Raw genomic sequence first — 15,629 nt, 5'->3', positions numbered from 1 at the left:
GGCTGCTGAGGGGCAGCAGTGGGTTTTTTGCAGGCAAAAAAAAAAAAAAAAGATTTAGCTGTCTCTGCATCTCTCGGGACCAGGCGAAGCTGGCGGGGAAGGACGGGGCGATGCCACCTGGCATGAGCGAAGTGGCTGCTGCCCAGAAGGGATGTGGCAAGGCTGTTTGGGACAGGTGGAGAGAATCCGGCATTGGTGGACGGGGCAGTGCTGGCTGGGGTGGCTCGGGGCTGGCGCTGAGCTGGTAATGGCTGGGAGCCCCCCACACCTCCACATCCCCCTCGCTTCTTGCCCAGACCCACTGGTGATCTCTCCGTGGCAAAGAGGGCATCAGGGCAGCTCCCTCTGGGCCAGCTCAATGCCAGAGGCCCCCACAGCGCAGTCACCACGTGGGGGTTGACGAGAGGGGAATGAGGGGCGCGTTTCCCCCCAGGGATGCTCTGGTTCATGGCCGTGCACCACGCAGGACATGGGGCGGTGGCAGAGCTGGGCCCAGCATCAGCGGTTTGGCCACGGCTCTGCCCCGCGCGGCTCCTCCCCAGCCGCAGCTGTTTTGTCCCTGCGTGTGGCACGCGGTGACCTGTGTCCCACCACCCTTCGGAGTGGCTGGGCTGGAGCGGCTCCAACATCCCCCTGCCCAGCCTGGCTCGCGCAGGTCAGGGCCAGCCCAGCCACTGTGTTAGCTGTTGTCCGCTGGTCCCCGACGCGAGCAGGCGAGCCAGGAGCTCTGCGCTCCGGCAGGACGGCGTCCCCTTGGAGCGCGGGAGGAGCGGCCGGGCAGGCGGTGACAATGACGCCCTCTCCTTTCTCCCTGTGCCTCCCGCAGATGCGCAGTCCCGCCCGCGGCCTGGGCAGGGTGATGGTGTGCCTCGCCGCAGCCCTCGCCTCCGCCTCCCTCGCCGTCCCTGAGGGCTGGGGAGAGGAAGGTGAGCAGCCCCCGGGACCTCTGGGAAAGGGCAGCGGGGAGCAGGGCCCGCACGTACCCAATGGATGCTCTTCTTTCCCCAAAACGCCGCTGCGTGGCACCCCCGGCCACCCGCAGCGGGGAGCGGTCCCTGCCGGGTCCGCACGGCGCTGCTGGGACGCGGGGCTGAGCCAGGGCTGTGCGTGCGCGTGTCCCCGCAGGTGTGCAGTACGGCCAGGTGGGCACGGACGTGACCCTGCCGTGCGCCGGCGCCCATGCCGGGTAGGTGACTTCTGTTCATGGCACGAGCCCATGATGCGCATGGGGGCTGCGGAGCCCTGGGACCGGGGCAGCCATGTCCCCCTCTCGGCTGCGCTCAGGGCTGCCCCGGCATCCCGCTCACGCCACCCGCCCGCTCTCTCCTCCGCAGCTCGGCCGTGCAGTGGCACCGGGATGGGGCAGCGCTGCCAGCGGGCTCCTCCGTGCGGCACGGGGCCCTGCTGCTGCCGCGCGCCGGCCTCGCCGCCGCGGGCTCCTACAGCTGCCACCGCGAGGACGGCGGCCTCCTGCACGCCGTGGCCCTGCGCCTGGGCTGTGAGTAGCGTCTCGGCAGCCGAGGGACGGGCACACGCGGCCCCAGTCCGTGCACGGCTGCGGGAGAGCCCACGGCCTGTCCTCGGGCTGTGGGTTTGCAGACCCCTGGCAGGGGCTGGTCACGAGGGGACTTCTGCAGCCCCCGGGGTGTCCCTCCGTGCCAGCTGTGGCCCGGGGCAGGGGATCCCCTCAGTAACGCTGCCCTCCTCCCCGGCCCCCAGACCTGCCCGGGGTGCCCTTTGTGTCCTGCAGAGCTTCTGACTATGAGAATTTCTCCTGCTCCTGGACCTCCAGCCTGGAGACGTTCCTCCCCACCAGATACATCACGACCTACAGGTGAGGGCGGGAGCGGGGCTGGATGGGGTGAGCCCTGTCCTCCTGGCCAGACATAACCCTGATGCTACCAACCCACAGCCCAGCTTGGCACCAGCTCCCACAGAGCCGTACCCCAGCACTGCGCTGCATCCCAGAGCGGGCTGCATTTCAGGCCTTGCATCAAGTATGATGGGGTTTATTTAAAGGGAGGCCCGCGAGCAGCCTGAGGGGCCAGCACGAGCACGCTGCCTCCCCGGGGATGTCCCTGCCAGCACCTAAAGTGGTGCAAAAAAGCAGCGGGTCGTCCGCAAGCTGTCAAGCGCGTTGGCGCGCTCCGGGATGAAAGGAGCTGGGGAAGCATCCCTGCTTCTAATTATCGTGGCAGGCCAAATTACAGGCTTGCTTTGAAGGCAGCCGGAGCCCGTAAAACGTGCAGAGCGGCGCTTTGAGCAGCGGCGCCTGATCCGGGCAGCCCTTGCCAGGGAACAGGGCTCTCCTGGCCGCTGCCGTCCCCGCGCTGGCTCCGGGGAAGCCCGCAGGAATGCGCCCCCTCCGCTGCCGGCGCCAGGCGCGTGGGCCCGGCGGGCTGCGGGGCTGCTCGGTGCGGGGAGCCGGAGCCACGCAGGGCTGGCGCTGGAAAGCAGCAGGGTTGTTTTGGACTGGAGTGAAGGCAGCGAACAAAGCCAGCTGCCGGCGAGTGGAAAATAACACGAGGCCTCGGCAGCCCTCCTGGGCTGCTTTTGTTTGCAGCCTCCTGCTGTAGCATGATGGAGCAGCCCGCGGGCACTGTGGTGGACAGGAGAAACTGAGGCACTGCGAGTGCCGAGGGCTGGTTGGGTGCTGCAGGATCCCCGGCCGCGTTCGGGTCACGGTGCGGTTGGTCTCACGCTCTTCCCTCTCCCCCTTTGCTCACCACCTGCTCTCCCATCTCCTTGCGGGCAGGAAGAAGTCGCTGACAGGAGAAGAGAAGCGGAGGTAGGACTGACCCCAGCCCTGGCCCCCTGCCCCTTCCCAATGGCCTTGCCAGGCTCCCCAGCGGGGTCACCGAAGTCCAGGGATGTGGACCCCAGTTGGGGAACAAGCTGCTTAAGCCAGGGTGGAGCGGGGAGAAGGGTTTCTCCCAGGGAAGGAGCCTCTAGAGAGGTACCTTCTGGGGATGAAATGAGGGTGCCTTTGGCCATGCTCAGAGGGAAGAGCTGGAGTATGGTGGGGTGAGGGGATCTTCTGTCGTAGCATCACCCTGAGCTCTCCTGTGGGCAGGGAACCTGCCCGGCCCCTGCCTGGGGCTTCCCCGCTTGGCAGCTCCTGAGCAGTGTCAGGGAGTCATGGCAGAGGAGCAGGCACGGCGGGGCAGCCACCACCACCTTGTCCCACCATCGGCAGGAACAAGAACGGGCACGTGGGGCCGTGCCTGCAGGATCCAGCCCGCGCCGGCACCTGCACTGTGCACAAGTCCGAGTTCTGGAGCTCCTATCGCATGAACGTCACCGAGGTGAACCCGCTGGGCTCCAGCTTCCGCCTCCTCGACATCACCATGCAGGCCATCAGTGAGTGCCCCTCCAGCCCTCCTACCACTTCTCCATGCCCGCAGGCAGCCAGCCCAGGGCGCCAGCACCCTTACGCAGGAGACACCCTTCCATGTCTTCTCCTGCACAGTCAAACCAGACCCTCCAGAAGGCCTCATGGTGGAGCCCGTCCCCCGGGCGCCGCGGCGCCTCCAGGTGAGCTGGAGGTACCCCACGTCCTGGCCCAAGGAGCCCCACTTTCAGCTCAAGTTTCGGCTCCAGTACCGGCCCATCATCCACCGCTCCTGGTCCGTGGTAAGCAGAGGGGACATGAACACAGAGCCCCATGGCACTGGGAGGGTAGTGTACAGTGTAGGCCTGGCTGGGGACATGTGAGGGGTGCGAGCTGGGTTGGGGAGGTCTCCCAAGCGCTGGGGATGGCCGGAGGCATCTCTGTGTGCCCAGCGGCTCCCCTCTGTGCCACACAGGTGGAGACGGTGAACCTCTCCGAGGTGATCACAGATGCCTTCGCAGGGCTGGAGCACGTGGTCCAAGTCAGCGCGAAGGATTTCCTGGATGCGGGAAACTGGAGCGAGTGGAGCGCGGAGGTGCGGGCGACGCCAGTCAGAGGTGCGGGATAGGGGCCGGCTGCAGCCCTCAGCATCCTGCAGGGCTGCACCCTCCATCCCCGCTGCCCCTCTCCAGCCCCTTCTCTCCAACATCCCTCGTTCCTCGAGCACCACCCTGGATAAACCCCAGCTCCTGAAGCCCTGTGAACATGCCCAGCTCCCAGGTCCACAGAAGCAGAGTGACTGATTTTCACCGATGTCTGCGTTTTGCCTTTCCAGACCCTGCCATCGTGGTGAGTGAAGAAACCACTACAGACACCAGCCTGGAGAGCCTGGCTGAGGAGCCCTCGCAGGCTCCCAATCCTGAGCCTATCAGTGAGTAGAGCCAGGAGCTCCCAGGCAGGAGTGGGGAGAGCCAGTGGGCTGCCGGCTTCCTGCACGAGTCCGTTGTTGAGAGCAAGGTCCCATCTCCTGACACCCCATGTCTGCATATCTCTTATTTTGCTGTGCAAGCTGCAGAGGAGCCTGCAATAGGTTCCTATAGCCCCTTGGGGTATTCAGGGGACTTGGCAGGGGAGGTTTCTGCACGGAGCTTGCAAGTTCTTGCCTCTCCTTTCTCTGGGGCATGGAGGGCTGTGGGGTGTGTGGAGGTCCTGGGATCCAGCAGCTCTCCAGGGTGGGTGCAGGCCCTGAAGGAGGATGAGGTCCACCCCAGCGGTAGCCTGCCCAGCCGCTCCAGGCTGCAGGGTCCCTGCAGGGTGCAGGGCTGTGGCATCCCTCGGCTGTGATGGTGTGTCTCTGTCTGCATGCCCTAGATCGCAGCGACCCCCTGGAGAAGACGGCCATCCTGGTCTCCCTCAGTATCTTCGCCTTCTTCATGCTGGCTGCCATTCTGGTCATCACCATCCTCGTCTGGTAGGTTGTGTTTCAGTGTGGGGGGGACACAGGACAGGACAGGACAGGACACAGTAGCACGCAGCCCACTGTTAGGTAGGGTTGGAGCTGCCTCAGGTAGAAACCAGGGAGAGGAGGCAGCATGGGGAGGCTTGGCTGTGTGTGCCACCCTGCCTGGGGTCTTCCTAAGGGACCAGTGGACCTTACTCTCTATCCCCGCAAAACACTGCCACTGGTAATGTGCCATCCAAACCCTGAAACTCATATGCTCTGCAGTCAGCACCGAGACCCCTTAATCACCTTTTTTCTGCCCAAATCCTGCCCTTGGGTGCTGCCTCAGTGGATCCTGTCTCATTTTGACAAGTCCCCTGTGATCCAACCATTGCTGTGACCCTCCCTGCCAGCGCTGTGGCTGTGCAGTCAGTCCCTGCCTTTGTCCCAGCCCTGGTTTAGTGGCAGGACCCGGTGGCACTTGGAGCTCTCCCGCTGGGCACAGCTGGGCAGGATGCACTGTGGGATCCCAGGGGCCCCATGCAGACACTGCTCTCCCTGTGCCCCAGGAGGGCTTCTTGGGCTCCTCAACCATGCTGCTCTGTCCCCAGGCTCCGAGTGAAGAAACACAGCAAGGACGAGACCAAACCGCACAACTTCTTGGTTGCTGCCACCCACTTGAAGGCTCTGCCAAGTGAGTGCTGAGGACGTCGGGCCTGGCACTACGGTCGGATGTGCAGGACAGGGCTCCGTGCTGTGTGCCCTAGGTCCGGGCAGAGCTGCCCTCCTTGATACGGGGCTGTTCCTGCTCTAACCCCATCTGCTTCCTCTCTCTCTCTCCACAGAGGCACAGATCCTGTAGTGAGGCCTGGCCGCTCCCCTACCCGAGCACCTACTCACCCGCGTACGGGACTCGACACCACTGTTGGCCCCAGAAGGGCTTCCTGCCGCTCAGAGCAGGGCCTGGCTTTGGACATTGCCTGCAGCCCAGCACCGCTGGGGTGTGGGATGGACCCCAAGGAGAGGGGCTGTGCTTTGAGGAGTTTAGGGCTGCCCGTGCCCCCCAGGAGCCGGCTGGAGACACCTTGGACTCAGTGTGATGGAACAGTCCCCACGGCCGGGCGCTGCTGTAGAACATGGGGACGGGGCCCCGAGCCAGCCCCGCTTCACTGCTCAGCGCCACGTGAAAGGGGACTGTGGGCACAGGGTGCCGGGGGAGCTAGTCTGTGGGCATCAGTGCAGAGCTGAGCCCTGTCCACGAACCTGTCCCCTCGCTGCCCACTGGTCTCCAACAGGCAGGGCTCCTCATCCCTCTGCCGCTCACCAGGGCAGGACGGAGCAGTGATCTCAATAAAGGGTATAGTGTTGGCGCTGCCTGGGCCAGACCTCTCTGCACATCATGCAGGAACTGGGGAGAGGTGCAAGGTGCCAGGCAGGGGGAGAGATGGCAGCCTGGGAACACATGGCCCTTGCACTGCACTCGTGGCTGGTGGCTAAACAGGGCATCTTCACTCCAACCTCTCTCCAGGGAGCTGCTGGGCAGAGGGAGACCCTTGCCTTGACCAACCCTTGCAGAAGAGGATGATCCTTGTGTGCAAGCCTCGTGTCCCTGCCAACTAAGGAGTCTTTATGGGAATGACACCCCAAAAAAACAGGACTTTGCCCAACCCCAGCCTCCCTGCCCCTCCGGAGAGTCATCAGGATGTGCCTCAGGGCAACTGCAGCCTCCTGCCTGGGGCATCTCACTTGCCATGTCCTTACCAGCCCTGCTGTGGGGGCAAGAACCTCTGCACAGCCCGCCTCGCTCTCAGTGGACTGCCTGGGCCCCCTCCTCTCGCTCAACCGGCCCCTTAATCGTTTCCATGTGTTGGCACCTCCCAGCCCCGGTGCTCAGCGCCAGCGGCTCCGTTGGCCAATGAGATCCAGATGGGGCTGGATGGAAATTCAGGCAGTGGCAGCGCTGGCTGGCGCAGGAGCACACGGAGCAGAGCCAGCGCAGGGCGGGCGCAGGGGCTCTGCCCTGCGGCCAGCGCGGCAGGGGACATAGGTCACTCCAGGCTGCGCCACGGGGCTGCCCTTGAACCCGGGCTGCTGCGGGAGCAGGGAGGCATCTCTGAAGGCCCTGTGCAAAGACTGGGTTGGGGAGGTGCTTCCCTCCTTGATCCTGCCTGCCCTGGGTGCCCCTTCTGCCCCGTGTGTTAGGACATCGGGGCTGCCCACATCAGTGCGGGGCTTTGCAGTACGCAGGCCCTCGCTAGCCCTCGTGAGCACTTCCACCTTGGATGGGGGAGATGGAAGGTCGGTCCTCCAGCCTGGTTACAGTACTGGGATGGCAGCAAACCAGGGTGGAAGCGGGGCTTGTCCCAGGCGCGTAAAGCAGGTCATTGAGCTGGGGAGGGCTCTGTGTGCACCTACACACACAGAAAATGCAGGGACCATATCCTGCGTGGATCTTGGGGCCCAACAGCCCTATCAGCTCGCCCAGACCTTGGCAACACCAGCTGTGTCACGCTGCCATCACCTCTCGCTGGTGCCCAGCTGAGATGTGCCCAGCTGGAGCTGCAGCATCTTGGCACCCCGGCAGGTCCCCACAAGCTCTGGGCTTGGCTGGGGCCTGCACTGGGGAGCAGGGAGTGCGTGTGCACCGGGAGCTGCCATGCTCAGCCTGCACCCCATCTCCAACGTGCCTGGGTCACCCTTGTCCCCTTGGTCCCCAGCATGCCATGTGTAGCTCTTCCTGCTTGGAAATCGCCTCTTATCACCACCAGATCCCACCTTCCCTACTGCTGTGGAGGGCATCAGGACTCTGGTTGTCCATAGGATGCTGTTGAACACACGCAATATCCACCCCATATCCATGACTTTGGTGTTTGCGGCAGCGTTCAGTGTTTTCCTGGCACATGGTGCTGGTTTGGAGGCTGACGCCTGCTCTTGACACAGGAATGCACTGGCCAGTGAATGGGAGAGTGTGAGCCGGCAGCCTTGGCCCCCATCTCCTACCCTGCTTAGAAACTCCTTCAGAAAATTCAGTCTTAATCCAGATGAAAAGGAATTTCTGCTGGCCAGGATGGTACAGAGATGAGCAGAGCCCAGCACGTGCACAAAGTGTGCCTCCTCCATGCAGGCAAGTGCAGGTGGGTAGGCGGTAAAGGCTGCTCTCCCTGGGCAAGCATGTGTGTGAGCCCAGTGAACAGACCCCTCCGGAAAGCGGGGAGCTGATGGTCTGCAAATGGAAATGTGGAAATGTCATGTGCACCCAGACCCTGGTCAGCCCTCCTCAGGGTGAGGAACAGGCTCAGATCCTCTGTAATCTCTGAAATACTGACGGCCAAAGGGGACGCAGAGCTGTGCTGCCCCTCATGCCAAGCCCCCGATCTCCTTCCTTAGTTGCCCCAGTGTGTCTGGGCCCAACTGGGATGTTGGGGGGGCCCAGTTTTGGTCACTGGGCTGTGACCACAATAGCTTGCAGGCAGGAACTGCACATCTTGTTCTCATCCCCGCATCCCCCTGCCCTCCACCCTGAGGCTCAGCCCCTTTTCCCCATGACAAAAGCTTTAAAGATGTGACCTAGCCCCTCTTGGCGGTAAGAAAAAACAGCAGCAGGTGAGAGAGCTCTGTGCTCAGCTGCCAAGTGCCGCCTGCCTTGCTCTGAGGGACAGGGGACGCAATGGTGGCTGCTGGGCAGGATCCCTGCAGCTCAGGTAAGCTTTTCAGGGAACTCATCTGGAGCTGAGAGGTGTGTTCCTGCCCCCAGCAGCATCCCGAAGATGTGACACATGGGCAACTTGGGACCCCAAGGAAACGGGGAGCTCAGTGTTTGGGGCATCAGGATGTTTAATGTTGGGTGCTGCACGCTCTGGGAACCCAGCTGCCCGGGCAGTGTGTGAGCTGGCACTGCACACGAGTGAACATAGCTCTCCTCTGGACCAGTGAAGATACAAGGGGAGGGCTGGGTACATAGAAATCTGGGATTAGAGAGAGGGTTCCAGGTGCCAAAATCCAGTTCCAAGCTGCAGAGAAGGAAAAGAAGAAACCATGAAAATGGTCCCAACCTGATGGCACCTCAACTTCCCACCACTGGGCTAGGGCACTTTCTTCATGGCTCAGACCTTCCAGGGGCTCACACTTGCAGTCACTGAGCTAGTAGGGAGCTTTCTGCTCCAGGCTGGAGCACTGTCTGGATGCACCTTGCCCAGAATAGGCAGAGATGCTTCCAAATTTGCTTTGCTGAAAGATCTCACCCTCCCCTATGGCAGACACCGTGCCAAGATCTCTGGGAACAAGGTTAAGACCCAGGTCTTGGGTTGCTGAGGTCTTGTCAAGTCGAGACAGCCCGTAGGATGCATACACAAAGAGTGGGAGTAGATCCCCTTACCTGCAGGGAGCAGCCTGGGCCCAGCAGGAGGAAAACAAGGGAGAGCAAAGCCCATTATGGTCCCAAAGTTTAAAGCAAGAATTGCAACATGCCAGGGAACATCCCCAGGACCAAGGCTCCAAATGGATCATGTCTGTGCTACATGTCTCCATGTCTACAGGGCAGCCCCATTCAGAGCATCTCAGGGGTCTGGGATGGGTCAGCTAGCTGCCCAGCCGTGTTCAGCACCTATTTGAGAAAATGACAGTTTGGGCCAGAACCATTGCAACATGTCACTAGTTGCACAGTGTTGCTTGGACTGCTTGAATATGAAAGGCCCTGCTAAATGTCTGTGCTGCGCCTGAACCCAAATCATCTCCTTTCCATAATTCACTCCCAGCGGAACAACCACTGCAGGACTGTAAAGCAAAACGGTCTTAACTTGCCTCTTATGGCTGCTCCTGCTTCCCTCTCTTCCACATCCTGAGCCAGGGGAAGAAGTAAAAGCAACCCCAGTAGATCCTGGAAATACAGGCACATGTAACAGATTTTGGTCATTGGGCAAGGGAGAAAGGGAAGGATACATACACACGCAGTGGGTAGCAAGGTGGGATCAGAGGAAGGAGCCAAGGATGGATGAACGTATAGATGTATGAACGGACTGACGAATGAACACATTTTGGATGCCCTAACACCTTCCTAAGCACCAAAGATTCTCACTGTGCAGGGGGGCATCTCCAGATCAGCTGCAGGCCCCCTCAGGAGCTGAATCAGGCTAGGAAATGCTGAGATACCATCCCTGACACGTCGCAGTCTGCTACAGCAGTGGGAAGATGGAAATCTTCACCATCTGACTGTGAGTTTTGTCACTGGAGAGAGAAAAGAAGTCTGGAGAGAAACAAAGAGGGAAACGTCCCCTTCTATCCAAGGGAGAGGAGGGCTGTTTTGGGTTATGTTCTGAGTTGCCCTAGAAATCTGTAACAAAAATAACAGGGACTGCAGCTTCCTGTGGTGTTCTCAGTAAATGAAGTCCCCCAGGCTGTTGGGGTTCCCGGGGCAGCCTCAGATCCTGTTCCCCAAGTTTTTTAGATGTTTCCAGAAGGAGCATAGCTCCCTGGGCCAAGCAGCTTTCACATCATACTGTTAGGGCACTGCGGGGAGAGCGCGGCTGGCATCCTGCCCCAAGGACACAGTAAATCCAAACATGCCTTAAAAACACAGTGTTTAGCATTTGCCCTCAGTATAGATTTCATTTCACCTGCAAGTGGAATACCCCTGCCTAGGGTCTTGCTAACAAGTCAAAGCTCCTGGCCCCTTGGAGACTCCTGAAATCACACATACTCACTTTTCTTCATCTGCCTCCCTTTCTAGCTGACATATGCCTGCAAACTCCTTCCCAATCTTCCTTTCTCTTTCCTGAAAAATAGGAAGGATCCAAATCACTCTACCCATGCCAGGATACCCAGAGTCTCCCGCTGCAAAAGTACTCTGCCAGCTGGGAAGTCTGAATATTGATCCCCAGCAAACTGTCCAGCAGGCAGAGCTATGGCACCCGGACAGAGAACATAGTCAAAGAAGCCAGAGGGAGAACGGATTGTATGATGGGTAAACCCAAAGGATTCGAACCCACTCACCTCTTGGTGAGGTGATTTCATCACCCTGCAAGCATCCACCGGGTTTGCCATTAATGTCTGCAAGAAAGAAGGGCTGTGCTGTGTCTCCCTCAGCACACTCCACGGAGTGCAGCCAGAGAGCAGGCTGTGAGAAGACACGGACATGGTTCAGGGAGAGAGTGCTCCTTGCCTCCCAGCAAGAGACATCACCTGCCAGGTCCGATGTTCTGGCACCCAAACAAAGGTGGAGGGGACAAGGAAGGGGAAAAAAATCTGACCTCTTTTTCATGCCCTAAAGTTTTTTTCCCTGCACTAAAAATGATTCTTTCTTTCCTTTTTTCTGTCCTTGCTGGGTCTGGCCCCCTCCCTGCCTCCAGGGTAGTTTTTGTCTTTCACAGTCTGGAAGAGCCAAGCACACAAACACAGAGCTGCCAGGAGGCTAAAGCCAGCAGCTTAGCTGTACCCAACATTGTTTCTCATGATGCTCTCAGGAAAGGGCTGCTCCCTTCTCAAACCAGCAGCAGCAGTTTGGATGAGTTCACAGAGTGCAGTATTTTCCTGCCAGTCTTTTTTTACACGGAAAACAGGCCTGTTGTCCAACCAAAAGTTCACAGTATTTCATGTACCTGCCACAGACTGTGGTGGAACAGGGGGAGACAGGCAGCCACACGGCTTTGAAGAAGAGCACCCAGTGCATATCCCCCCTCCACCTACACTGCATGCTGCTGTGTGGCCCCAGCCTCCACCCTTAGCCCCTGCAATTCTCCCCCAAGCTGGGCCAGATCTTCTAGATGCTGCCATGTCACTTGCTTGGAGATGACCTCTCCCCTTCCTGTCTGGCATAAACTCCATCTTCTTCTCCAGCCATCTCCAGAACTGTGGGGACTAGAAACAGATCAGGGAGCAGTCAGAGGTGATTTAGGGAGGGACAGGGAGTGTGCTTCCAGGGGGAGATGGAAGGAGGAAGGCGCCCTACCTGCTCTCCTCCCACCAGCTGCATCTTACTTTCCCCTGCTTCCACAAGCTGCTGCATCAGCTGCTTTGTCTGCATGGGGATGGAGCAAGAGAAAAGAAGTCATGGACAGCGTGACTTAGCCCTGCACCCCTTAGGTGTTCTTCTACCAGCTGAGGGACACAGGTGCTCCCCAGGTTCCCAGGATTACGCTGAACAGGTCCTGGCGTTTTGAGCTCTCAGGGCGGACAGACAGACAAGCCAACGAAGCAGAGTCCCTCACTGCATCCTAAGAATAACTGGTCAAAACTGAATGTGACTGGGATTCTTGTGCATCTCTGCAGAGTTACAGCACAGAGGGCCCTCCCAGCGCACAAGCAATCCCAGCCTTTGCTTCACACTGGGTCATCTGCCAGACAGGGCAGCAGCCGAGCTCCTCACACACGCAGGGCACTGGCATATTCACCTCCACGCTAAGGTGCTTAAAGCGGCAGACAGGCATCTACACCTGCGATCTCCTGGGGCTTTGCAGGAATGGAGTGACAGAGCCAGGAGATAACCACAAGTGTCTCTGTGATGCTTGGAGCCCCCTAGGAGGTTACCAGTGCGGATAGCCCTGATTTCCCAGGTAGATGCAGACCTGGGTGGCCATGACACCCAGGGAGAATGCTGACCTGGAAGGTGCTGTTTATCTGGGACACGGTGCTTTCTCCCCCACTCCAGAGTCCTTCCTCCAGCTCCTCACATATGTTGGCCACGTGGGACTGCTCCAAGAGCCTGGGCTGACGATCCTTACCCATGGAAGCATCCATGGCCGCCTGCGGAGTGTCCAGGGAGCCCCCTGAGGGAGGCAAAGGGCTTCAAAAAGTGGAGCTGACGCTCCAGCATTTACCCCCCTCCCTGGGGCCCGGGAGCTGCGGGCTTGGCCACGGGCCCTGCTGTGCTGCAGGCCTGGAAATGCCCCCCAGCAACAAGAACCCCCTCCCCAGAAGGATGGTGCCGCTCACTGTCAGGACGTGGGGAAGGGGGCGGAGGTGGGGACGGGGCCGCCGGCAGCCCCCAGGTCCCTCCTGCCGCGGCGGAGCGAGCAGGTGGCAGCGCAGGCCCTGCAGGCCGCGTCGCCGTGGTGATGGCGGCCCGCTCCGAGCCCCCGAGCTGTGGGGTGGATGGGGACACCCTCCAGCCACCCCCTCCGGCCATCCCAAAGCCCCCCAACATCGTCCCCTCTGCTCGGGCACTCCATGGCGGCGTGGGGCCAGCAGAGCATCCCCATGGAGACCCCACTGCCACATGGTGGCTGCCAGGGCCGGGCAGGTTGATGCCATCCCCGCCTAGCACAGGGATCTGGTACTCAAAACCTGTTTTCTTCATTTTTGTGGGGTTAAAAAGTACCTCTGTGGAGTGGAGGCTGGCAGGACTATGGTGCTGCCTCGCACCTGCGTCTCCTAAAATACCCCAAATGGTGCCGACCCCAGGCCTGTCACTGCTCCGAGCAGGCAAAAGAGATGTTCAGACCCTGCTTTCCCACTAGGTGGCAAACACTGCCTTTAAAACAGCCTCCAAAGGAATTATTTTCCTTTCCGTGGGAAAGGAGGCTGAGAAAACTTCCCTGGCAGCAAAGCAGGGGACAGCCTCTCCAGCCTGGGGAAAAAGGCTGGGAAAGGCCAGGTCAGTTGGAGCCACCTGGCAGCCATCCCACACCCGCCCTCCATACGAGGGGAAATGTACCCCACACAGCGCTATGGATTAACCTGCAGATGCAAAGTCTGGAGCCGTTTGGGCAACAGCCGGCTTAGCGCCAGGCGACGTTTGCGTGCGGTTTGCAAACAGTCAGCCTGTGAGACTTTGGATGCAGGGAGAAATTTGGGAAGTGTCGGAACTTTCCGCTGTGATTTCCGAAGGGAGCAGGGCTGCAATGATTCACCATGACAGCTCTGAAACAGGAGGCCTTGACTTTCCATTTTGCAAAGGTCTTTCTCAATCCAAACCTTGTCTAAGTGACAGAAAGGAAGAGCAGTTCAAAAGGACTAAAGCCCAAACAATTAAAGTTTGTGGGGCCAGCTTATTTCTCTGACATTTCTTAAATGTTTTTTATTTCCTCACCGCCTGTTTTTGCCCCCATCACAGGAGATCCATCCTTCACCCTTATGGGTCTGAGTGTCAAATACATATACAAGAGACACATCTTGTTAACCATGGGTAACATCTTGAACTCCAGGGCAGCCACAAAACTAAACAAACCCAGAGGCTTTGCTGGGAAGTGAGCGTCCTGTGATCCATAAGCCAAATGTGTGCTCATTCCTGCTTGCATGACTGCAACCCCCCAGGTCGATGTGCAAGCGCTCCTGCTGTATAAATGAAAGTGGAGGGAGTGAAGGCCATGTAGGTGGGTATGGGTGCTTGCCTGAAACTTTTTGTCAGCCCGAATATATTTCCAGGCTGTGTGTGTTTGTTTGAACTCAACCCTAGATTATCCTCTGGTTTCTGGTATTAACCTTGACAGAAGCTTTCCGAGAGTTTTCTGCTGGCTCTGGAGCTGCTACAATATCATTGTGCAGCTATACACGATTCCTCACAGTTAGTGGCAGAGTCATCCAGTAAATGTTTAATGCAGACAAATCAAGTCAATTAGGCAATGCTGAGAACTGCTCTAAACACTAATGGAGAGAAATGCATCACATCAATCTGCTGTGCCTGTCTCGTGTAGGACACTGCTACTGTGGCAGGGTACAACCCCAGCTGCTGTACTGCTGTACATCCAAGAGTAAAGGATCTGCATGCAAATCTTTCTAGAGATTTCCTGGGCCACCATGTAGGTTGATTCACCCGCAGGGAAAGAAAAGTCTTAAAAGAGGATTTTGTGTCTAAAAGAAAGATCTCAGGGTGTCTTGCCATATGTGTGACTGTAGTGAAAGGCAGCCACCTCAGAGGGAAAGCAGTTCCATGCAGCAGAACAGAAAGAAGTAAATCTCTCCACTTGAAGTGCTCCTTGGAGATCCTTCAAGGGACTTTTGGCAGTTAGCAATGTGCCACCTGTTTTTGTGGCAAGCCTGAGGCTCTAATGCTCTGCAGTGTTTGTATGCGTGCATCAAGAAATGCAAACAACTGAAGAAAAGGGACAGTCTGCGTGGTGAAGGTGCCTCGGGGTACGTTCCCAGCATGGCTGTAAGAGGAACCATTTCTAGGAACCACCCAGCACGTTAATGAACTAGCCGCAGCAGCTGTATTTCCTCCACAAGTGCTAAGGAGCCCCGCTGCTGGCAGCATTGGCTCCATTTGCTGCCTCCAACATTTCCTGCCTAGGGATGTTGTTTGGCATCATTTGCTCTGGGATGATAAGGGTCCTTCAGGCTTCCTGGATGCTTCCTACGGGAAGGGATTATTGCCTGTTCCTCCGTGAGGCCTGGGAAGTCCCCCTTGGGGCTTTTTATAGTCAAAGAGAAAATGTTTAAAAAAAAAAAAAAAAAGAAAGGAGGTGGATGACTGGGAAACAGAAACTGGGAACTTTAAGAAGCCTGTGTGCATGTGGTTCAGGGCAGCAAGCCTCAGCTAAACCCACTGCAGTGACCACTGTACTGCAAGTGTAGCAAGTGAAAAGCCCTCTGGCTCACTCAAGGGATTGCTGGGCTCCCTTCCAGGGCTTGTGTTGGCATGTCCTGGTGTCTGGGGACTTTGGGACCAGGGCAGAGGCAGTGGCAACATGGAGAGCATGGGCTCTGGTGCATCCCTGTGGCTAAAAGCTTTCCCATATCTTTACCAACATCACAATCACTGAAGCCAGGAGAGCAAAAGCACTTCAGCACACATGCAGCTGCATTTTTCCAGGCAGTCTAATTTACAGATCTGGAATGGTTTGACCCAACAGGAGACACTTTTCCACCATGCGTGAGTGCACAGCCAGTGCATCAGAAACCATCCTGCTATGCCCCAGGCCTTTG

General features: G+C 58.6%; 1 protein-coding gene across 1 annotated transcript in view; it reads left to right on the top strand.

Annotated features, from left to right (window-relative positions):
- IL11RA (interleukin 11 receptor subunit alpha) overlaps positions 1-11,984 on the top strand; it is a 30,133-nt gene extending 18,149 nt beyond the window's left edge. Inside the window, 13 exon segments of the mRNA XM_088532689.1 lie at positions 827-926; positions 1,126-1,186; positions 1,335-1,498; positions 1,720-1,834; positions 2,756-2,788; positions 3,197-3,360; positions 3,470-3,633; positions 3,807-3,948; positions 4,167-4,262; positions 4,703-4,802; positions 5,384-5,466; positions 11,583-11,833; positions 11,835-11,984. Coding sequence (XP_088388815.1) covers positions 827-926; positions 1,126-1,186; positions 1,335-1,498; positions 1,720-1,834; positions 2,756-2,788; positions 3,197-3,360; positions 3,470-3,633; positions 3,807-3,948; positions 4,167-4,262; positions 4,703-4,802; positions 5,384-5,466; positions 11,583-11,833; positions 11,835-11,984 — 1,623 coding nt within the window.
- The last annotated feature ends 3,645 nt before the right edge of the window (positions 11,985-15,629 follow it).

The sequence above is a fragment of the Tinamus guttatus genome, unplaced genomic scaffold, assembly GCF_059628265.1.
Source record: "Tinamus guttatus ecotype Peru unplaced genomic scaffold, ASM5962826v1 Tinamus_guttatus_pri_ptg000466l, whole genome shotgun sequence".
Classification (NCBI taxonomy): Eukaryota; Metazoa; Chordata; class Aves; order Tinamiformes; family Tinamidae; genus Tinamus; species Tinamus guttatus.
The sequence above is the reverse complement of the archived record's forward strand: the minus strand, read 5'-3'. Positions and strand labels throughout refer to the sequence as shown.